The sequence below is a fragment of the Bubalus bubalis genome, chromosome 13 (genome assembly GCF_019923935.1).
Source record: "Bubalus bubalis isolate 160015118507 breed Murrah chromosome 13, NDDB_SH_1, whole genome shotgun sequence".
Taxonomy (NCBI): domain Eukaryota; kingdom Metazoa; phylum Chordata; class Mammalia; order Artiodactyla; family Bovidae; genus Bubalus; species Bubalus bubalis.
The window spans coordinates 58,037,862-58,062,563 of record NC_059169.1 but is presented as its reverse complement, the minus strand read 5'-3'; the positions used below and the strand labels follow the sequence as shown (position 1 = coordinate 58,062,563).

At 42.4% G+C, this 24,702-nt stretch overlaps 1 protein-coding gene across 5 annotated transcripts in view; it reads left to right on the top strand.

The window, feature by feature from the left end:
- FLT1 (fms related receptor tyrosine kinase 1) overlaps positions 1–24,702 on the top strand; it is a 206,106-nt gene that overhangs the window by 23,118 nt on the left and 158,286 nt on the right. For all 5 annotated transcript variants that reach the window (XM_044927306.2, XM_006078571.4, XM_044927307.2 and 2 more), the window contains 2 exons: positions 11,683–11,779; positions 12,397–12,626. In XM_044927306.2, the coding sequence (XP_044783241.2) occupies positions 11,683–11,779; positions 12,397–12,626 (327 nt within the window). The remainder of the gene's footprint in view (positions 1–11,682; positions 11,780–12,396; positions 12,627–24,702) is intronic.

Below are 24,702 nucleotides of genomic sequence, written 5' to 3'. Positions count from 1 at the left end.
GTAAGCACCTTTTGTGAGAGGTGTCATCCCCAGTTTTCCCAGTCTCTGAACGGTGACATTGGGTAAGAGCGGAGGCTGCCGGGCTGTCTGCTTTACATGCATTTCCAGCTGCTGGTAGAGCTACAGCTGTGCTGAGCCCTCCCCCTAAACCTTCCTCTCTGCATGCTCAGGGTGTTAAGAGCATTGGTTCTGTTCATCTCCTTCTGTGTAAGCAGAGGAAAGCCCACCATCTTCTCTGAGTGCTTTGCGAGCTGTGTCTCGTGCCCCGTCCACCAGATTTTGACCCTTGCTCCAGGCCTCTCAGATAACTCCCATGACATCGAATGGTAACTGGAAGTGACATCTCGTTAGACAACCCTGGGGAGGCAGTGTGTGGGCTCCCTCGATGAAAGGACATCAGTGTGGGAGAGCGTTTCAGGGGAAGAAAGGTAACTCCTCGGCCGGCAGGAGATTTCTCACTGACCAACCTTCATTAACTCTGATGTCACATGAAAAGGAGGTTGGCCTGGGTACAGGTCATGGGGAGGGTAGACTCCTGATGGTAGCCGGTGACAGGCTCTATGATAAATGAATGCACCCTGTTAAACCATGACCCTCCGAGAAGCCAGTGTCAAGTAAAGAGCTCAGAGAGGTACCCCTGAAGACGTGCCCCTCGTAAACGCTGACGGTAGGAATGTCCATGTCAGTAGAGGACTTGGGTCAACGTCTCAAACCACACAGAATTTTTTTCTTTTCTGTAACGTTTATAGAGTTTAAGGAAAAATGAGTAAAGTCCATCAGCTGTGCATGGATGGAATGAAGACCTTGGCCACCTAGGGGCTAATACTATGGGGTGCTTTGTGCCTTGGGCTGGAAGGCTATTTATGGGTTTTGTTGACTGACAATTAAAAACTTAAATTGTAAGACAGCTTTAAAACAAATTATTCAAATAAACATCTGTATAAGGTTGTGTCAGTGGTCACTACTGAAATGAAATTATTTTTTTCACTTGTCTTTTTTTACACTTGAATTCAAGACATATAACCTCAGATATGCAGATGATACCACCCTTTTGGCAGAAAGTGAAGAGGAACTCAAAAGCCTCTTGATGAAAGTGAAAGTGGAGAGTGAAAAAGTTGGCTTAAAGCTCAACATTCAGAAAACGAAGATCATGGCATCTGGTCCCATCACTTCATGGGAAATAGATGGGGAAACAGTGGAAAGAGTGTCAGGCTTTATTTTTCTGGGCTCCAAAATCACTACAGATGGTGACTGCAGCCATGAAATTAAAAGACGCTTACTCCTTGGAAGGAAAGTTATGACCAACCTAGATAGCATATTCAAAAGCAGAGACATTACTTTGCCAACAAAAGTCCGTCTAGTCAAGGCTATGGTTTTTCCAGTGGTCATGTATGGATGTGAGAGTTGGACTGTGAAGAAAGCTGAGCACCAAAGAATTGATGCTTTTGAACTGTGGTGTTGGAGGAGACTCTTGAGAGTCCCTTGGACTGCAAGGAGATCCAACCAGTCCATTCTGAAGGAGATCAGCCCTGGGATTTCTTTGGAAGGACTGATGCTAAAGCTGAAACTCCAATACTTGGGCCACCTCATGCGAAGTGTTGACTCATTGGAAAAGACTCTGATGCCGGGAGGGATTGGGGGCAGGAGGAGAAGGGGACGACAGAGGATGAGATGGCTGGATGGCATCACTGATTCAATGGACGTGAGTTTGAGTGAACTCCAGCAGTTGGTGATGGACAGGGAGGCCTGGCGTGCTGCGATTCATGAGGTCGCAAAGAGTCGGACACGACTGAGCAACTGAACTGAACTGAATGCTATAGAAATGACTCTTAGATTTTCTATTAAGGCATGGAGATCAGATCATTTGTATTTCAAATCTGATGATCTAGGGATAACATTGGGTAGCAGAAACTCTAAAGCAAGAAGCCAGTGATTTCTTTTTTGTGGGTCCCTGTGATAAAATAGTTTCATGTAAAGATGAAAAAGAAAATAGTCTCTGGGATTACCAACTTTCTACAAATTAGGTGTATCATTGCTGGAAGCAGCTCCCTAACCCAGAAGATCAATAACGCAGTTACTGTAATCTAAAATATCCTGTATTTGTCCATCTAAAAGTCACAGTCCTATCTCCGCCAGGGATTAGTCAGCAGTGAGTGAGAGCTTTGGCTGTTGCTGAGCACATGTTGGTTTCTGACTCCCAGCATGAAAGGAGTTCTATGTGCCTAAGACTGAAGGTGCAGTAGCCGCACACACCCTGACCCCTCTCATTTCTACACCAACCTCCCACCGCACCTAACACAAACTTCCCAGAGAGAGACGCGTGTGCATATGCGCAGATGGCTCTGTATGTGTGCACACACTTTCATAAACATCCTTTCATTTCTTTAGATCCTTCCTTGATTTAAGGCCAGTTGATTTGGGGAGAAAAATAACATTTAAGAAACCAATATTGCTTCTCACTGTGGGACTCACTTGAGTTATTCTGCTGTTGTACAAATTCCCATGCCATCCCCATTTTGATATAGTCTCTAGGCAGATAGAACAGAAGCCCTCTGGTCTTTCCCCATCATGCTAGAGGTGACAGAAAATGTACTTTATGATGCCTCCGGTAGCGTGTGTGCCTGTCTGCTACCCCAGTGCTGTAATCTTTAAGAGTCATTCTGACTAGTGTGATCAGTTATAAAGGACTCCTCGTATTATCTGGCAAATACTTTATGAGAGGCAAGACACAGAAATTAAGACCAAGAGTTAACTTTTTTAACAATTATTAGAGCCCTGTAGGCATTAGCATCTCAAACAAAAGTTTTGGAAGTTTCTAGAAATTTTGGTTCATTTGCAACTGCATTCTTCACCTTTTTCCCACCCCTGCCACCAACCAAAAAGATTCTGAGATTTAGTCTATGAGACTTAAGCTTTTAATAAGCTACATCTTGAGCAAAGAAAGTCTTCTTTTATTATGAATTATGTTTAATTAACCTCATACAACCTTGGTAAAGGCTCATGATCTTAACATCAAATTTTAGAAACATGATACTTGGGGATTCATATTTAGATAAAGAGGTCATTTATCATGTAGGATTATGTACTATTGAAAATGTGGTATGCAGAATCAAAGACAGATGCATCTCATTTGAAATGAACTTGATATACGAAGCTTTGCATTAAAAACAAATACATTAGAAATCAGTCATTTTACTATAAAAGGAAATACCAGTAGATTTCTTCCAAGAGCTCTAGCGACATAATTTTGTGTGACTCAATTTGTTAAAATTACAATTTAAATAGTTAAGATTCCATATGCAATTTGAAGCGATTTTAAATTAAAATTAAAGAATTGCAATTTGGGGAAACAAGCTGTGTTTTTTGCCGTATGTTTGTAAATCTTCTAATACATAAGTAATGATGTTACTGAACAAGAAGGAAAATTGTTTTTCTAAAATTAGCCTTCTGAAGTTGTAAATTGGAGAAACAAAAGTTCAAAATTTAACACTGATGAGGTTATATGTAGCAAAAAAGTTCAAAATAGTGCAATGGTCAGCATAACTGTGATTATTTCCGTCATAAGTTTTTTTTGTTGTTGCTGTTGTCGTCGTTTATTTGCTAAGTCACGTCTGCCTCTTTGCGACCCCGTGAACTGCAGCATGCCAGGCTTCCCTGTCCTTCACTATCTTCTGGAGTTTGCTCAGATTCGTGTCCATTGAATCAGTGGTGCTAACCATCTCATCCTCTGCCCCTCTCTTCTTTTGCCTTCAGTCTTTCCCAGCATCAGGGTCTTTTCCAGTGAGTCGGGTCTTCACATCAGGTGGCCAAAGTATTGGAGCTTCATCTTCAGCATCAGTCCTTCCAATGAACATTCAGGGTTGTTTTCCTTTAGGATTGACTTGTTTGATCTTGTAGTCCAAGAGACTCTCAAGAGTCTTCTCCAGCACCACAGTTATTCAAAAGCAGCTTTAGTGAGATAAAATTCACATACCATAAAACAAGCCATTGTAAATTGTAAGTCAGTGATTTTTAATATATTCACAGAGTTGAATGACCATTACCACTATCTAATATTAGAATGTTTTCACCCCATAAAGAAGTTTCCATATTAGTCACTCCTGTTCCCTTCTCCCCCAGCCTGACACCTGCCTTCTGTCTTTATGGATTTGCCTGTTCTGGACATGTGATGTACTTGGAGTCAAACAATATGTGGGCATTCATAACGGGCTTCTTTTACTTGGTATAGTGGTTTTGGTTTTTAAACAAGAGGATTGATTTTGTCGTGGTTCTGGAAGCTGGAAGTCTAACCTCAAGGTGTCATCAGTTTTGGTTTCTCCTGAGACCTCTCTGCATGCCTTGTAGACGGCCACCTTCTCACTGCGTCCCCACCAGGCCTTTGCTCTGTGTGAACCAGCTCCGCGTTTTCTAGGGTCATGTATGTTGTAGCATGTCTCTATACTTTATTTCTTTTTATTGCCAAATAAGGTTTCGTTGTATGGATTGACTGCATTTTGTTTATCCATCATTGGGGTTGTTTCCACTTTTTTGGATATTAGAAGTAATGCTGCTATGGACATCTGTTTACAAGTTTTTATGTGGACATATGTTTTTAGTTCTTGGGTAGATACCTAAGAGTGGAATTGCTGGGTCATAGGTTTAACTTATGTTTAACCTTTTAAGGAACGGCTGTCTGTTTTCCAACACGATTGCATCACTTTATAATCCTACCAGCAATAAACAAGGGCTCTTATTCCTCCATATCTTGATCAACACTTCTTACTATTTTTTTTCCCCTAATTGAAGCATCCAAGTGGGTGTGAAATTGGTACTTCACTGTGGTTTTGATTTGCATTTTCCTCATGGATTCCAGCATCTTTTCATCTGGTAACTGGCACGTGACATGTCTATTCAGATCCTTAATCTATTTTTAAAATGGGTTATTTGGTTTTCCAGAGGTTATGTTTTTAAATGTGGTTTCTAACTTGTACATCGCTATTAATTACTGTGGATATAAAAATCACTGGCTTTTTAGGCCGGAAGGGGCTGTCAGAATCTAACTCCAGCCTCCTCTGTGAGCTGATGAAGAATCTGAGGCTTAAGGTGACTTGCTCTTGGCCACAACAGAGCTAGCTAGTAGTAGAGCTGGGGGGATTCATGTTCTCAATCAAAAATGGAAAAACATAGCTGTTTCATGATTCCTGTTTGAAAAAGGCCCCTTTCTTACAGAGAACAACCCTTTGATTTCAGTATAGTAGGGGTAAGGGGGTGTCTGGAAGGAAGAGGGGCTAAAGAGCTTGTCTAGAAGTTGCATTTAACCCATCAGAGCACTGTTATTACTTAGATAAATAAAAAGTGGTGTTCTAAAGATACTTTTTGGCCACTTTTTATATAAGAACCGTCTCCCAGTCTTAACAGTGATGGGCAAGGCTGTCGGGTTCATGATGACCCGAGGTCGGTGTTCCCTCTTTCAGTGTCCATCATGGTAGCTTTGAAGAGTTTTGAAGAAAGAGTCTCAGTCATTTGGGCTTTGATTTGGTTGCAAAATAAAGCCTTTTTATTTACTTGGAATTTTATTCACTCTTCCTACTGAGATCAAAGAAAGCATCCCATCTTGCCAGTGAAGTACAGGCGGGAAAGAGGCAGCATCTTAGGACCGTCTATGCATGAGCTTCCTCCCAGAGGTCATCATGTGGGGAATGAAGGGGTGTTTGTTTAAGGGCCATAAAGGTCTCTTCTCTTTCTACCTACCTGATAATACGGAACAGACAAACAATGAAGGAAACTATTCAAGCAAGGACAATACAAAGTGTCAGTGGTCACATAAGAGTATATATACATATCAGCTTTTTAATGCTATTAGCCCACTCTGCTTGACCTTACTAGTTTTTCCTGATAATGAAGCCTGTGACAAAAGTCCATTTCCACAGTCTGCATTTAGTTTGTTTTTGTTTTGATTTTTTTTTTTGGATTCCACATGTGAGATCATACCATACTTGTCTTTCTCTGACTTATTTCACTTAGCATAATGGCCTCAAGGTCCATCCGTATGGAATCAGATGACAAGATTGCATTCTTTTTTATGGCTGAGTAGTACTCCAGTGAGTATATAGACCCATCCATCTTCTTTTTTCATCCATCAGTGGAGCTCAGGTTGCTTCCATGCCTTGACTATTATAAATAATGCTGCAGTTAACATGTGAATGCATGTCTTTCCGTGTTTTCATTTCCTTCAGATAAATATTTAGACATGGAATTGCTGGACCATATGATAGCTCGCACCCCACTCCAGTACTCTTGTCTGGAAAATCCCATGGACGGAGGAGCCTGGTAGGCTGCAGTCCCTGGGGTCGCTAAGAGTCGGACACGACTGAGCGACTTCACTTTCACTTTTCACTTTCATGCATTGGAGAAGGAAATGGCAATCCACTCCAGTGTTCTTGCCTGGAGAATCCCAGGGACGGGAGCCTGGTAGGCTGCCATCTATGAGGTTACACAGAGTCAGACACGACTGAAGCGACTTAGCAGCAGCAGCCGATGAGAGTTCTATTTTTAACTTTTTGAGAAAAATTCTTTCTGTTCTCTGTAGTGGCCGCACAGTTTACATTCCCATCAACAGTGCACAAGGGTTCCCTTTTCTCCACCCTCTCCGCAATTCTTACTATTGCGTGTCCTTTTGATAATAGTCATTCTGTGTGTGAGGTGATATCTCACTGTGGTTTTGATTTGCGTTTCCCTGATGATCCATGATGTTGAGCATCTTTGTGTGTTGATCATTTGTCTTTGGGGAAAATATTCAGATCCTCTGCAATGGCACCCCACTCCAGTACTCTTGCCTGGAAAATCCCACGGACAGAGGAGCCTGGTAGGCTGCAGTCCATGGGGTCACTAAGAGTTGGATATGACTGAGCGACTTCACTTTCCCTTTTCACTTTCATGCATTGGAGAAGGGAATGGTAACCCACTCCATTGTTCTTGCCTGGAGAATCCCAGGAACGGGGGAGCCTGGTGGGCTGCCGTCTTTGGGGTCGCACAGAGTCAGACACGACTAAAGTGACTTAGCAGCAGCAGCAGCAGCTGCCCATTTGTAAAATTGGTTTGGTTTTCTCCTATTGAGTTGTGTGTGGGTTTTTTAAATATACGTTTTGGATATTAACCCCTTAGCAGGTATATGATTTGCAAATATTTTCCCCCAGTCAGTGGAGTGCCTTTTCACGTTGTTGACTGCATTTTTTGTTTGAGTTTTCTGTTTGATTTTATTTAAAGAGTTATTTTCCTGATATAAGGAGATCCCTTGGACCCCCATGATTCTACTGTCGTTAACTTTGATGAAAACAATGGTTCACAGACCACCTAGTTCTCTGAGGGGACAATAACTTTTAAACCAGGCTTCTAGGCTACCCTGGCAAACAGTGAAAAGTCCTGATCCCCATCTGAGCCTCACAGTGGGGGACCATTGTAAAGTCATAGCACTCCACCCTTTGAAATGAAGTATCCTGTCGATTTATTTCTAAATGAACAATGTGACTCTGACCTACTCATGAGCAGAGCAAACAGAGTCTTCCTTGGTGGGAAGATGTGGGATCTTGGAATATATGCATATTCACGTCCTTATACACATCATGATCGAGTTGGGGAAAATGTCTGACGTGCCAGAGATACTCAAAAAACATTAGTTAAATATTTCATTACACAAGTAGGTGTAAGTGCATTAAACTGCTTCAAAGAAATGTTTTAAAGCCTATTGAAATTTCAGAATAGTTGATGAATAAGTGTCTCACTTTTCCCTTGTCAGTTTTCCTTTTGAACTGTAGTTTTGGCATCTCTGTTCATCTTTATGAGATTCTAGTTTCCTATTAACTGAAGAATGTGATGTCCCAAAGTGTCCAGTTACTTCAAAATACCATTTCCTTATACCTCTCCTTTCCTTTCTTTCAATCACCTACTTTTTTCTAGCTTCCTCGTTCCAAGTACAAAATTCATTATGTTGGTGGAAACAAGTTCTATAGCAAAATATTTCTATCAACATTTCTCTCCCCCCAAACTTTCCCTTAATGCTGTTTTTCTCTCAGTGTCTTAGCTAATCACTCAGGTTGGTTGTTTTGTGTTGTTTTTTGGTTGGAGGCTGAAGTGGGAGAAGCAGAGAGGGACGTGCAGAGGGCATATTTTTTAAGGGATCTTCTCTGCATGATGCTTCTCTCTGGTGGAATTTGGGTGGTTCTTTAAGGCTTATGGTTCTCTCTGACAAGGGTCAGGAGTGCTGGTGTTCTAGGCACTCACAGAGCAAAGAGTCACACAATTTGGAAACCAAAATAGCAACTGAAAAAAAAGGAAGGCTCACGTCCCGCCAGGAGAAGGAAGGCATCTGCCCCTTGGCTGCTCCTGGATGGGAAAGCTTACTATGTGCACACAAACCACAGAGACACCTACCACTTATTGCCCAGAATTTTCCACAGGAAGCTTGGGTGGACCTGCTACAACCCACGAACAATTGCTCAATGAAACCCTCAACATTCCATCCTCTGGCCTGGGTGTTTTTCAGGGCAGGCATTATCAGTTGCTGGCTGTGGCTTTAGAAAGACCTAGTGTTCTTCTGGGTCATGGATTTTGAGCTACTTGTTGCCTCAGGAAACTCAAAGGTGAGGAAAGGACAAAATTTTTCTTTAGGTACCTGAATCCGTTGGCCTGTTCTGTGAGGTTATTTAATAGACCAACTGGATCTCAATGGTACAGTCATTTGAACTTAAGTCTAGTCAATGGCACCCCACTCCAGTACTCTTGCCTCGAAGATCCCATGGACGGAGGAGCCTGGTAGGCTGCAGTCCATGGGGTCGCTAAGAGTCGGACACAACTGAGCAACTTGACTTTCCCTTTTCACTTTCATGCATTGGAGAAGGAAATGGCAACCCACTCCAGTATTCTTGCCTGGAGAATCCCAGGGACAGAGGAGTCTAGTGGGCTGCCGTCTATGGGGTCGCACAGAGTCAGACACGACTGAAGCGACGTAGCAGCAGCAGTAGCAGCTAGTCAGTACTGAACCATTTGTTCCCGTTGTATTTCAATACCAGGGCCTATTGTATATAAAAGTGACTTTGGGGACTTCCGTAGAGGTCCAGTAGTTAAGACTTCGCCTTCCAATGCAGGGGGTACAGGTTCGATCCCTGGTCAGGGAGCTAAGATTCCACATGCCTCGCAGCCAAAAAACCAAAACACAAAATAGAAGCAATATTGTAACAAATAAAGACTGAAAAATGGTCCACACCAAAAAATAATCTTTTTTTAAAAAGTGACTTTAAAAATATTTAATAAAACAGCAACACCAGGAAAGCAGATAATGTTAACATCTTTGTTGGAGTTACATACCCAGCAAAACATTCTCTGATGGGAGTGGGGCAGGGGCGTGATTCTGCCAGGTATCGGTGACAAGGGTGTCTATCTGTCACATGCCAGGCAGCATGCCTGCCACTCAGGTGACAGAGAACCAAGTCCCCAGGCTGTGCCTGGCAGCTTTCCGATTCACTCATGAGTATACCAAGAAACGGCCTGCTTAGGAGTGCCGAGGGCATGCCTTCAGGACATGGCGACGTGAAGCTTCCCATGCAGGTGTGCCACCGAGTCTCGTTTTCTTTGCACTATTAGAACCAGAGAGCAACACTAGGGAGCATTGCTAGACTTCCCCATGGAACCTGACATGTGCAGGTCTGTGGTCCAAGATCCCATTTTCTGCTTTGGAGTCCATTTTAGAAGGCTTTTTTTTTTTTGCATTATTTATTTTATTGTTTTGATTTATTTTTTAGTTGGAGGAAAATTGCTTTACAATGTTGTGTTGGTTTCTGTCATACAACATTGCACATCAGCCATAATTATACATATATCACCTCCTGCCTGAGCCTCCCTCACCTCCCCCATCCCACCCCTTTAGGTCATCACAGAGCTCCAAGATGAGCTCCCTGTGTTTTAGAGCTGGAAACTGATTTTTTTATGTGAAAATATTCCCTAAGATCAGCTCCACATATGTAACTTCGCTCCCTCTGAGAATATCTTTTCTCCTTCCCCCGAGCATTTTTTTAAAATTAATTTTTTTGGAGTAAAGTGACTTTACAGTGTTGTTTTGGTTTCTACTGCACAGCAAAGTGAATCGGTTCTGTGTATACATATATCCCTTCTTTTTTGGATTTCCTTCCCATCCAAGTCACCACAGAGCACTGAGTAGAGTTCCCCGTGCTATACTGCAGGACCTTATTAGTTTATCTATTTTATACACAGCATCAATAGTGTATATTTGTTAGTCTCAATCTCCCAATTCATTCGTCACCCTCCTTTCCCCGTCTTGGTGTCCATATGTTTGTTCTCTACATCTGTATCTCTATTTCTGTTTTGCAAATAAGATCATCTATACCATTTTTCTAGATTCTACCTACCCTCCCCCAACCTTTATCCCTGCTAATCCTGAGCCCCAAACTCCTGCTTTTACCAGGAAAAAGCTGGTTAAAAAAAAGGGCGAAGAGGAGAGAGAGAATAGGGGAGGAGGAGAGAGCTCCTGATTGAGGTGTCTCCTGATAAATCAACAAGAGCTTCAGCAGAATTTCAACTTCTATGGCACCAGTGGCTCAAAGAATCCTGGCTCTGGGGATGGCAGAAATGGACAGAGACCCGGAGTCATCTAGTCCAGTCTCCTGCCTTACGGATAAGAGAACTGAGATCTGGAGAGAAGTGACTTGGCCAGGGTCTCATAGCAGATCCCATGGATGGATATTGTGTTGTATAGAGATGTTGTGTTGTAAAGGGACATCATGTTGTAAAGGGATATTGTGTTGTATGGGGATACCGTGTTGTATGGAGATGTTGACTTCAATGCACTTTTTCATAGCTGATCTCATGGTCTCATAACGATTCCCACAAAATATACTTGTCAAGTGTCACGTAGGAACGGACAGTTCCCTCTTCTCTGTTCCACTAAAGAGGAAACTTGGAGATTATGTAAGATAAACAAAGTGGCTTCTAAAACTGATTTTGATTCTATAATTAGTTTTCCACATGAGGAAACCGGTTCAGAAAGAGAAATGAATTGCCCAAAATACCATGACTCAATTAATGACTGAACTATGTCTAGAATCCAGGAAAAGTATTCAGAAAAAAGATCAGACAGGCCTGTATAACCAAATGACTCATGTTGGTTCAATATTAGAAATATACTTTGGATGACATTGATATTTAATCCTGAATATTTTAATAAGTTACGATATAGTCTTAATATGGTTGTTTTTTGAACCATAAATTGAACTTATTAATGTTCTAAGTTAATGGGCTTTTGAATATTTTTAGGTCATTTGGCATAGTAGGATATATAATACTTGTAAGCAAGTCTTAGATTACAAAAATTTTGTGAAATGAAATATATTTGTATTAGATGTACTTTTTTGCATATGGAATTTATAGCTTTCCATAAAAGGAACTTATAGGAATTAACTTAAAAGAGAAAAGAGAAAAAGACGAGAGGGCAATTTTCAAAAAACACATTTCAAGGGACTTCCCTGGTGGGCCAGTGGCTAAGACTTCATGATGTAAATTTAGGAGACCTGGGTTCAGTCCCTTGCCAGGGAACTAGATCCCACAAGTTGAAACTCGAGAGTTTCTAAGACCTGGAACAGTCAAATGTTTTTTTTGAAAAATAAATAATACACTTCAACTTTTATTTTCCAGGATCTAGTTCAGGTTCAATATTAACACATCCTGAACTGAGTTTAAAAGGCACCCGGCACGTGGTGCAAGCTGGCCAGACGCTGAATCTCAAATGCAGGTGAGTGACTGTATTGGTTTGGGGACCATCTGCTTGTCCTTCCTAAGGCAAAACCCTTCCCCAGGGGAGTAGAAAGGTGGCCTCCTAGAGCAGACAGGTAGATGGCCATGGTTTCCTGCCATCTGCCGAGTGCAAACCACATGCATCCAGCCTCCCACGGAGGGTAATTCATTCGTCTACGGGAGAGATGAATTACTCACTCACAAGGAATCAGAGGAAGGGATGCCCTGAACATTTTGAGTTGTTTAAAAGTTTTTCTAAATGTGTTACTCTTCTGTAAAGCAGATGACTGGACTTAGACCACCCCCCCCCTATGTATATATAGTATTTATATAAAAATCAGATGTCTCCAACTCTTTGTGATCCCATGGACTGTAGCCCACCAGGCTCCTCTGTCCATGGGATTCTCCAGGCAAGAATACTGGAGTGGGTTTTCCTTCTCCAGGGGATCTTCCTGACCCAGGGATTGAAACCAGGTCTCCTGCATTGCAGGCGGATTCTTTTACCATCTGAGCCACTAGAGAAGCCCAAGACCTCAGGATAGTGCTTCGTAATGAAATGAATGCTTTGGCACTGGCCCTAACCCTGACAGTGTTTTGTTTTCTCTCTGATTGCAGAGGAGGAGCTGCCCATGCCTGGTATCTGCCTGAAGCTGTGAACAGGGAAAACCAAAGCGGGAAGCTTAACATCACTAAATCTGCCTGTGGAAAGAACCTCAAGAAATTCTGCAGCACTTTGACCTTGAACGCGGCTCAGGCCAACCACACTGGCTTCTACAGCTGCAGATATCTCTCTGCACCTGCTTCCAAGAACAAAGCAGAATCTACCATCTACATATTTATTAATGGTAAGAGCTTCATTTTCCACATTGTCTTTTCTGTAGCTGTGCAGCAGGTCATCAATCCACCTGGTCCATGGAAAGGGTGCTTTTCTCATGAGTATGAATGAAATGGGCCAGGAAGGAGATTCTACCTAGCTGTCAAAACTTGTGGAGTACATTTTAATATGTTTCTTGAGTGTTAGTTTCAACCAGAATTTTCAAGGACCAGTTGGTCAACTGCATGCTCCCTGATGGGAATGACTCTTGTCTGTTTTGTATGTCTGTTTTCTTCACTACTGTATCTGTGTCTCCTAGAATACTGTCTGGCACATCACGGTATGAATAAGTGAATGGCAAGATTTTAGTTCTATTTCTTAAATGAGAAGCCCAAAGTAGAATACAAGATTTTTTTGTCCTTTCACACAACTGCATTCTCTGATATGCTAAACTTGTAAAACATTGTTCTTTACTAAATTCCTAAGTGTAGTGTTGCTAATGTTGCTTGAAGGTTACAAAATTAATTCCGTTCATGATACAGTATTATTTCACGTTCACAAACGAATATTGTAATGATATAAGAGCTGGCACATGTCACTGAAAGGGCAAAAGACAAAATTGAATCATTTTCTGGTTATGATTTTTGTAGTGTAATTTTTTTAAGCTTGTCCCTCCTTGGCGAATGAAGAAATGAAACAATGTTCAGAGGGAAGAAATGTAAAATTCTCAAAGAAATATAAAGTGACAGGAGAAATGGATCCCTGGAAAGAATCAGGAAGATGACTTGTCCCTTTGTTCTTCCTTGTTTCATTCCAGCCAGTTTCCAAAACTTGCACAAGACTCTAGCCTTAGAGCGAGAGCTCTAAGAATGCATAAATCAAAATTAGTAGGCACTTCAAGACACACACACAGGTTAAAAAAGGAAACAACCAACCGTCAGTGTCAATAGCATCGTGGATCTTCCTCCCAGTGAGTTAAAGAACTGCATCTTTGCATTGAAGGCAGCACCTACATAGATTTAGGCTTTGGTGGGAATCTTCTTTTTAAAATAAGGCAATGAGACAGTGCTTTACTGGAGCCTAGTATGTAATTTTCCAGAGTCAGGGTTAGTTTTACAGACAGTAGAACAGTAAGTAGTATGATATTAGCAGTAGTATCTTTGCTCTTATCAGCTTGATTTTTTTTTGAAGGTTAATTGCTTTACAATGTTGCGTTAGTTTCTGCTGTAGGACAGAAGTGAATCAGCTGTGTGTATACATATATTCCCCCTTTGACTGAGCCACTCTTCTGTTCTGCTCCGCCAAACTCACTATTTGTACATTTTGCACTTTTCTGGGTGGGTGGAGAACTGGAGGAGACACCAGCTTCGTAGCTAATCCCCACCATAGGAATGCAACCAGCCTACTTAAAAATAAGAGGAGGAAGGAGGCCAGGGAGCTCTGCTTGGGGAAGGCAGAACCACCTTCCCCAAGATGGAAGAGAGGATGGTGGGCGGGACAGGAGGGCAGGATGAGGAGAAGACACACCAAGTGTGGCGGCGGCAGTGGATCGTGTCACACGCTCAGCCATCTGATCGCTTTTCCTAGCTCCACATAGTAGGTTATGTATGTTCTTTCTGCCCCTTGCAGAGGAAAGAAAACACTTCTGTTCCTGTCTCTCTAGTGGAAGTGGAGGCAAAATTCATTCATTCTAAAATTCTCATGAAACTTTCTCCTGTGGCTTTATTGGATCCACAGTAGAAATGGATCCCTGGAAGGAATAAGGAAGATGACTTGTCACTTTGTTCTTCCTCATAAAACATGACTTGTAAATCAAATACTTAAAAATGAGTGAAAGAAGATCATCTCTTATTTTTTCCCCCTAAGAAATAACACTGTTATTACCCAGCTGCTACATTCCTTGGTAGATCTCATGATTTATGGAGCCAGTAGATAGGGGTGCAGAAACTGTCAGCTTCAATCCCCTTTGAAAATAGAAGAGACACTTAGCTGTTTAGAACTATCTCCACTTCCACTGTACAACAGAGCGGATCTGGCAAATAACCATCACTCTGAGTGTCAAATCAGTTGTCAGTGTGAGCCCTGTGAGGGCAAAGCCCATGTCTGCCTTAATTACTTGTATCTGCAATCTGCCTCCCAGGTACAGTGCCTGGCTCGTAGCAAGAGCCCAGTGATATTTGTCAAATGAATACACACAGCAGTTAACAGGGCTGTGTGGAATACTCTGTTGAAATTGACATTGAAGATGAATTCTAGGCCAAGTAGGAAAGAGCACCATCACTAACTGGTGTGAGGCTGGGGGTGTGAGTACTGGTTGTGATATCATGTGTGTATTATGTCTGCTTTCTGGTAGAAGTCCACAAATATTAGCATAAAGTTACAAGTCCCAGGATCTCAAAGCTCCCACACAGTTTGGTTGGACAGAAGGAAATTCTCTATCCCAAAGACCATATTCTTGGAGAGGGAAGGGCTGCAAAATGTACTGTTTGTGTTTCACAGGACATTACTCTGGAATATCACGAGTATTTTGTGTGTTCATTGGGAAAATCTTGGAGTCATTATTTTTAAATAACACTAGTAAGAAAAATTATATTTGAGTCAATAGTAGTAACCATAGGAGAGCCTCTGAATCTTTGTTTGTTAATCGATTTGATGAGCAGATATTTAGGAAACACTTGCTGGGTGTCTGTAACTATACCACTCTGAATAGTAACATGGATTTTGTTGTCTGTTTCCTGGTAGAACAATTTTGGTCTCACTTTACTAAAATCCAAGTTAGTGAAGTGAGTTAAAATCACTCAGTTGTATCCAACTCTTTGCGATCCCGTGCACTATACAGCCCATGAAATTTTCCAGGCCTATCCCTTCTCCTCAGAGAAGGCAGTGGTACTCTACTCCAGTACTCTTGCCTGGAAAATCCCATGGACAGAAGAGCCTGGTAGGCTGCAGTCCATGGGGTCGCTAAGAGTCGGACACGACTGAGCGACTTCACTTTCATTTTTCACTTCCATGCATTGAAGAAGGAAATGGCAACCCACTCCAGTGTTCTTTCCTGGAGAATCCCAGGGACGGGGAAGCCTGGTGGGCTGCTGTCTATGGGGTCGCACAGAGTCGGACACGACTGAAGTGACTTAGCAGCATCCCTTCTCCAGTGGATCTTCCCGACCCAGGGATCAAACTGGGTTCTCCCTCATTGCAGGCAGATTCTTTACCAACTGAGCTATCAGGGAAGCACAAACCCAAGTTAGCTGTGATGTAATTCATTAAGCAGTTGTAACTTTTCCAAGTAGCCTAACATTTTATGCATTTCCTACTTGCATTCTCTTACTCATTTTATTTCTGAGAAAATTTGGCCTTAGGCTTCCATTTTTATTGATATTTACAACATTACAGGTTTAATTTTGTTCAGGGGCACAAAACTTGTCTCTGGAGACTCAGGATTGTCCCTGGGACTAGTAACTCAAATTGGTTCCTAACACACAACTGTGATTACTTACTAGATATCAATGGGTTATAACTTATTTGTTGTTGAATATTTATTCTAGAACATGTGATTGCACGATTTCTGCCCCCGGTAAGCATCTGCAGATGTGTTGGCATTTTGTTTTGGTTTTCTATAATGATGAGAAACACTATTAGACACATCTTTTGAAAAGGTATAGATTTGTGGTCTAATAGAGTTCCGAGAGGAAAAATCAGGACTGCATAGCTTTTTCTACATAATGTCAAGTGCCATATATGTATTATAAGCAAAACTATTATTTAGATGCTTCCCACTTAAGCACTGATTTGGCCATAACATCTGATATTGTATGTGTAATGTGAGGAAAATCAATATCACCACTTTAACATTATAGCTTGTATAAATCCATCATACCTCTGATATAATGCATTAAAATCAACTTAATTACTTGAGTAATTTTAGTTAGCTAATTTATTAATTACTGATAAATTTAAATTCCCCTTAATATATCTTCTTGGAGGAAAAGTTATGACCAACCTAGATAGCATATTCAAAAGGAGAGACATTACTTTGCCAACAAAGGTCCATCTAGTTAAGGCTATGGTTTTTCCAGTGGTCATGTATGGATGTGAGAGTTGGACTGTGAGGAAAGCTGAGCGCCGAAGAATTGATGCTTTTGACCTGTGGTGTTGGAGAAGATTCTTGAGAGTCCCTTGGACTGCAAGGAGATCCAACCAGTCCATTCTAAAGGAGATCAGCCCTGGGTGTTCTTTGGAAGGACTGATGCTAAAGCTGAAACTCCAATACTTTGGCCACCTCATGCGAAGAGTTGACTCATAGGAAAAGACCCTGATGCTGGGAGGGATTGGGGGCAGGAGGAGAAGGGGACGACAGAGGATGAGATGGCTGGATGGCATCACTGACTTGATGGACGTGAGTCTCAGTGAACTCCGGGAGTTGGTGATGGACAGGGAGGCCTGGCGTACTGCAATTCATGGGGTCACAAAGAGTCGGACATGACTGAGCGACTGAACTGAACTGAACTAATATATCTTCTTATATTTGTGGTTTCACTTTATTTAAACAGATGGTTTTATTTCCATTATACTGTCTAATTCTTACAATAATCCTATGAGGTTTTCTTATCGTCATTTTATTATTCAAGCAAAGGGCCTAAAATCCACTTCACATGAGGCTACATGGGGAGTGATGGAAAAGTGTTAGCAGCAGAGTAAGGTGGTCAGATTCTCAGTGGTAGGAGGAGATCAGAGAGGGCAACATAAGACAGGAACAGCAGGCAGGGGCTGGGGCCAAGGTCACTGTCATCATACTGTGGGAAAGGAGAGAATGTGATGGACTGGGGGGATTCAGTCCACCTTGGTGAGCTGGTGGGTTGTGGTGGAAGGGAGGAGAGATGGTTACCCTTGAAATCTGTAGAGGCACTGGGGCAAGTGGCCCTGGTCCCACAGCCAAGGAGAGCTTTTTCTCACTACCTTAAACTGATGCTAATTGACATCCTCTCCCGTTACACCCTTGGCTTGATCCTAACAGATGACTGTTGAATGAGAGTAGCTGAAAAACGCTATATATGTATTTTCAAAAAATTGCTTTTGAGAAAATGAATGGAACCCCCCAGCAATTATAGCTACAAAAATCTGGGTCGTAAAGAAAATTTTAAAGTACTCCTCACTGTTTTGCTGATTAAAAAAAAAAGATGTTAGCTGAATGGTCATGCCAGGATTGGGCTTCCCAAGTGGCTCGGTGGTTAAAAAAAAAAATCTGTCTTCCAATGCAGGAGACACAGGTTCAATCCCTGGGTCAGGAAGATCCCCTGGAGAAGGAAATGGCAACCCACTCCAGTATTCTTGCCTGGAGAATCCCATGGACAGGGGAGCCTGGTGGGCTACAGTCCATGGGGTCACAAAGAGTCAGATATGACTGAGCATGCACACGTGTGTGTGCATACACACACACATATGCTAGAATTACTTGCACATGCATGCACATGCACACACACACACACACCAGGGCTACTTAGGTGGTTGGTGGTCATCCCCCTGGTAGAGGAAAATGAACATATTTGTATTTCTTTTATAACTCTGGTACGCACAAGAAATTGGCTCCAGATCAGCCTTTTCTAAGTTCAAGGATTTCATTGCAATTAGTATTGTAATATATGAGTTGTGACTGTAAAATAAGGAAACTGACCAGAAGAGATTTTAATGGCATCTCCAAAGTATTTAATACTTGGTCAGTGTCTCCAGTTTGGTTAGAAAACCTTGAACTTAGCATATTGAGTTCCCCATGCTTTGAAATCAGCCTGAACCCCTCCCCTCTCCAGGCACAAGATTTTCAGGGCTCTTGAAGTATATCATCTTCTCTTGAAGAATTATAGTTGAAAAGGCAAAGAGGAATGGGGACCCATGTGCTGTGGTTGAGTGGATATCTTCTCGTTCTTCCCTGTAAAAGAAACTCACCTCTTTCTTCTGCTTCTCTCCACTTGATTGTTTTTCTCTCTGTGTCTAGTAAAGCAAATGGTTTGCAGCATTTTCACAACAGATTTTTCTGTCTTTGGTTCTTCTTTATGTATCAAATGAATGAGATTTACCTCGCAGCTTCATTTCAGGCGGAAAAATGATCAGATGCGCTGGGTATATAACTGAAAAGTGGTCAGTTCAGTCGCTCAGTCATGTCCAACTCTTTGCGACCCCATGAACCATAGCGCGCCAGGCCTCCCTGTCCATCACCAACTCCTGGAATCCACCCAAACCCATGTCCATTGAATCGGTGATCTGTCGTCCCCTTCTCCTCCTGCCCTCAATCTTTCCCAGCATCAGGGTCTTTTCAGATGAGTCAGCTCTTTGCATCAGGTGACCAAAGTGTTGGAGTTTCAGCTTCAACATCAGTCCTTCCAATGAACACCCAGGACTGATCTCCTTTAGGATGGACTGGTTGGATCTCCTTGCAGTCCAAGGGACTCGCAAGAATCTTCTCCGACACCACAGTTCAAAAGCATCAATTCTTTGGCACTCAGCTTTCTTTATAGTCTAACTCTCACATCCATACATGACCCCTGGAAAAACCATAGCCTTGACTAGATGGACCTTTGTTGGCAAAGTAATGTCTCTGCTTTTGAATATGCTATCTAGGTTGGTCATAACTTTCCTTCCAAGGAGTAAACGTCTTTTAATTTCATGGCTGCAATCACCATCTGCAGTGATTTTGGAGCCCAGAAAAAGAAAGTTAGCCACTGTTTCTACTGTTTCCCCATCTGTTTGCCATGAAGTCATGAAACTCTAATATCCCAAGTATCCAGGGGGAGAATGATCGCTGTGCCTTCACATAAATGTATTTAGTGGGAAAAAGCTCTGCATGGCTATGGACCCTCAAACAAATATGAATATTCAACACTAAAGGTACAGACACTCTAAGACAGATTCAACATAATCGCTTATACAGCACTTCCAGTTTCCCTTAAGAGCTTTTGCATAACTCTGAGATAAATCACATTGGTGTTATTCTTCCATTTTATGTATAAGAAAACAGCTGCTGTGATCCGCTCAAGACAGAGGGAATGAAATGACTAGCCAGGAAGAGGATCTAGGTCAGACCCCAAGGTTAAGGCTGTTTCCACTACACTGGGAGATTCAGTTATTGACTTCAAACTGTAGACCAGCAGTTACTTTTGTCTTTGGGAATAGAGATTATACAGTTACTACGTTCTATTAAATTTCAAACTCAGTGTTTTTCTCTTGAGGAATGATAGGCTACACTGGTTTCAGGCTGTTTTTCTGAGTGATCGGCCTTAGAGAACCAGACCCCAGTCCCAGAGAGCTTTGGGTTGTTACCTGATGGAGTCAGAACCTGTCGCCACTGTCCACACACACAGTCACCACTGCGTTCCAGCTCACAGCACAAGGTGAAGAGACGTTTCTATGTACTAAGATGAGCAGGGCTCTTAAACACCCCAACTGTTAATGGGCTGTGGAATCAAATTAATGGGTTGTGGGACTTCCCTGGCAGTCCAGTGGTTAAGCCTCCACACTTCCACTGCAGGGAACGTGGGTTCGCTCCCTGGTCAGGGAACTAAGATCCTGCATGCTATGCAGCATGGCAAAAAAAAAAAAAGTGAGTTGTTATCAGCATTTAAAAAAATAAAGCAGAGTAAATGGAAACTAAGTTTATTGCAAAAAGCAAGGGTAAGTATGATTTAGTGAAACTTTTTAAAAAATAGAACTTGTTTCCCAAACACACGCACACATATACACAATAACCACATAAATGTAAAATACGTGTGTGTGTGTGTGTGGTTTTGGGTCTAAGGTGGAAAGTGCTTCTTATTGTGGAACTCAGCACAATAATTTTAAAAGTTTCAGTCTGATAAGTAAGGTAAACTTATTAAAATTTTAACAGGTGTGGAGGGGTCCTCTCTATGCTTTGTATTTGAGAAAGCAACTCCCGTTTTGAGCACCATGGTGGTTTTGGCTCATCGCTCCTGAGCCAGAGAACGTGGTGATGAAAATAATCCCTCTCCTCTAGTTAACGTGGCTCCCACCCTGGTGGGTGCCTGTGTGCAACACACACTCATCACGTTCCTGAGACAAAGCGGGTGGGACCCAGGAGGTGCGGTCAGCAGGTGGCGTTCGTCTGTGGACGTGGATCACACACCTACTGACTGCAAGACCCTGTTATTCGTTCTGGGGGAGGCACGAGCAAAGTTCTGGCGTCTTAGGGTTTTGGAGGCCCCTGGTCCCTCTCTAGGACTACGACTTCTATAGATTAGTGAGGCTTTTAAAATGCACAGGTTTAACTTGGTGAGATAATGGCTGTTGTCCAAAAACGAGGCTTTCCAGGGAGTGAAGAGGATGCCTCCAAGAGTCCTGACTGAGCCTCCTACCCCCAGTAGAACTTACTGAGGTTCTGTGGATGGTTCTGCCCCGACACCGTCTCCCCTGGACTCCTGCCTGGTCTGGTGCACCTCAAAGCATGCACGAGGTGCTGGGGCAACACTGCGTAGCTGGATGACAGCTGAGCAGGGGGAGTTTGTTGCCCAGCTGGCCATAGTGCATGGCGATTCCAGTCAGCATGACCATGAAACAAGCGGGAAAAAACCAAGCAGGGATGTGAGTGAAAGAGTAGCAGTCTGCAGAATTACTCAGTCTGCTTCCACTTTCTTTTCCAGATTTACTCAGCGTTCACTTCACTTTTCTCCAGATTTACTCCACTTCCACTTTTTCCTGGCTGGTGATGACATTTCTAAACTGGGGGTGCAGCAAGGGTGTCAGCCCTCCAGCCCACACCGGAAGATCCCTCACAGTGCTTAAAATAGTTGACATCTTGTAGCAAGAAAAAAAAAATTTAAGAAATCAACTTACAAAAAAAAAAAAAAACAAAAAACACTTAACTACAGGTCAGCTGAGTTCTTTAGGTCTGGATTGCTTTACCAAATTTATGACGTTATCTGTTATTGCTTGGTTACTGTCCAGGGTCTTGTCTGGTTTTCACAGTCAGTTTTCAGCAGGTACACATCACCCTTCCTGCTACCTGCCCAAAGAGCCGCTCACCTCGTCCCCCTTACTCACTCCATGTCTATCCTCACTCAATGAATGGCTTCTTCCACTTACTTTCCGAAACCTCTGTCTATTCTAGCATGAATGCTCCCGTAAGAAGGGGTTCCCAAATCTTCTGTCTCAGGGGCTAAGACTGATGGTGCTTGAGCCCACAGGTATTGAGAAGAAAGTGTGCCAGACACCTTGTGCCCCAGGAAGCAGCCAGTGCAAACAGCTCAGGTGATGGCTCGTGTTTGCCATCCTTCTCACATCATTGCCTGATGTATTTGCCCAGGAGGTGGAGGAATATGTTGGGGTGAACAGAGTTTGAACTCAGCCTCTGGATTACTCATCTGGAAACCCCCGGCGGGTTTCCTAAAATGGCAGCAGCCTGAGGCTGACCTGCATTAGCAGAATTCTACTCCAAACCATCCTCTGTAAAGAATTCCTAGAGGGAACTTCCCTGGCAGTCAGGGGTTAGGACTTCTCCTTCCAATGCAGGGGATGCAGGTTCGATCCCTGGCTGGGGAGCTAAGATCCCGTATGCCTCACAGCTGAAAAAAAAACCAAAACATAAAAAACAGAAGCAATACTGTAACAAATTCAATAAAAAGTCCACATTAAAAAAAAATCTTTTAAAAAAAATCTTAGGTATTTCCTGGCTTGCCTTTGCATATAGCTTCACCAAAAATCTAGAACAAGGTCAGGTTTTCCTGGATTTTTTTTTTCCTCTCATTTTGATGAAGTGGTGAAAAAGAAGAAACAGACCGGGCTAGGATTTTAAATAGACTCTGATGACATTGCTGGTTGGAGTTTTCCCTGGGGACAGACCCCTCTCTCTACAGCCTGGCGCTGGGCTCCCTGTAAGGCTGAGGCTTGAAGGAGATTATCTGTTCGATCCATCACGGGGGACAGCTGATTAGGACCACATGGCAAGAGTTTAGAGTAACTTAACTCTTATCCACTCTCCTTCCAGCTACGTGAAAAGTTGATGGAAGACATTCTTGATCTCATTAAGCCCTGCCATTTCACATTTCCCTTCTAGAGACACTTTTGTTATTAGATGCCACAGGGCTTTGACTCGGGGAAACACTGAAAAACGGTTGGGACAGAAGCCACTTGTGGATTTGTTGGAAGTCAGGGGTGTCACATCTTTCCGGAGCCCTTGCCCTGAGCCCTGTGTTCACCCAGCATGTTCCTAGGAATTTCATTTTTAGCTCTTGGTGCATGTGTGCTTGGTCGCTCGGTCATGTCTGACTTTTTGCAGCCCTTTGAACTGTAGCCTGCCAGTTCATGTCCATGGAATTCTCCAGGCAGGAATACTGGAATGGGTGGCCATTCCCTACTCCAGGGGATCTTCCCGACCTGGGTCACCTGCATTGGCAGGCAGACTCTTTACTGCTGAGCCACCAGAGAAGGCCTAGCTCTTAGTGGTACCTGTCAATTAAAAGTTTGGTCCTTCCTTCAGAGGAAGAGCATTTCCTGACACTCACTAGGCTCCACACCAGAAAAATGGGGCAGACCAGGTCTTAGGAAGCACATAGCTAAGCTTTGCTCACAATAACAGTGTTGTGTGTCACCAGGCATTGAGTAGAACTACATAAATGCTTAAAAGTAATCAGAATGAGCATTCTCTTGACTGAGCCACTTGGAAAAATTAGTGATTGAGGTGGAATTATGAAATCTCAAGATGGCAGTGAAGTCTAAATGAAAATCCCATAAAATTGACCATATCCTCTCATGTTTCCCCTACAAACAAGAAGGGTGGAAAACAGTCCATCAAAACTTTATGGTTTTGAAGGATTTGAAAAATGTCCGTCATGTAATTTCATTAAGAAAAGTGAGCAAGGGACTTTTTCCAAGAGAAATCCCCTCAAGCTGAAAAGGCTTTAAGTTTCTGAGATTTCATAACTTTCTTTAACAATGGCAATGAAATGCCACCCCGCCTGGAGACAAGGAGGTACCCTGTTATGATCTTGGTGGTCCTTGCAGTTCAGACACTACTGAGTTTTCCTTTACTGTTTGAAATATCCATTGTCTTGTCGTCTGAGGCATTTTGGCCGGGTTGCGTTGGCGGTCGTCGTGGCTGACTGTGCTATTCCTGATGTAATCAGTGCAGTGCCCTTCCTTCCTTCATCAAATCCCAGCTGACATACTGTATTCATTTTTTATCTTGTTTGATATTTACAATGTTGTTCATTTCAGGTGTACAGACAAATGATTCATTTATACATATTCCTATATTTTTTCTTAAAAAAATTTTTTATTGATGTGCCGTTGATTTACAATGTTGTGCCCATCTCTCCTGTACAGCAGACTGACTCAGTTATACACATAGGTATATATTTTTTAAAATATTCTTTTCTATTATGGTCTATTCCAGGAGACTGGATAGAGTTCCTGCGCTATGCAGGAGGACTTTGTTGTTCATCCATTCTAAATGTAATAGTTTGCATCTACCAACCCCAAACTTGCAGTCCATCCCTCTCCCTTCCCCTCTCACCCTTGGCAACCACCAGTCAGTTCTCTATGTCTGAAGCCTCTTTCTGTTTTATGATTGGTTCATTTGTGCCATGCGTTACATTTTGCATATATGTGCTGTCACTTATATAGCACAAATACCAGTATTTGTCTTTCTCTTTCTGACTTACTTCACTTAGTATGATAATCTCTAGTTGCATCCGTGTTGCTGCAAATTTTATTTTATTCTTTTTTATGGATGAGCAGTTAAGTCCACTGTATGTATGTACCACGTCTTCTTTATCCATTCATCTGTTGATGGACATTTAGGTTGCTTCCATGTCTTGGCTATTGTGAATAGTGCTGCGATGAACATGGGGGGGTGTGTGTCTTTTTGAATTAGAGTTTTATATGGGTATATGCCTAGGAGTAGGATTGAGGTGTGTGCGGGCTCAGTAACCGAGGTGTGTCCAACTCTTTGTGACCCCAAGGATTGCTGTATCACTTGGTAATTGTATTTTTAGTTTTCTGAGGAACTATTTTTTTTCCAAATTCTTTTCCCATTTAGATTATTACAGAATATTTAGTAGAGTTCCTTGTGCTATACAATTGATTCTTGTTGGTTGTCTATTTTA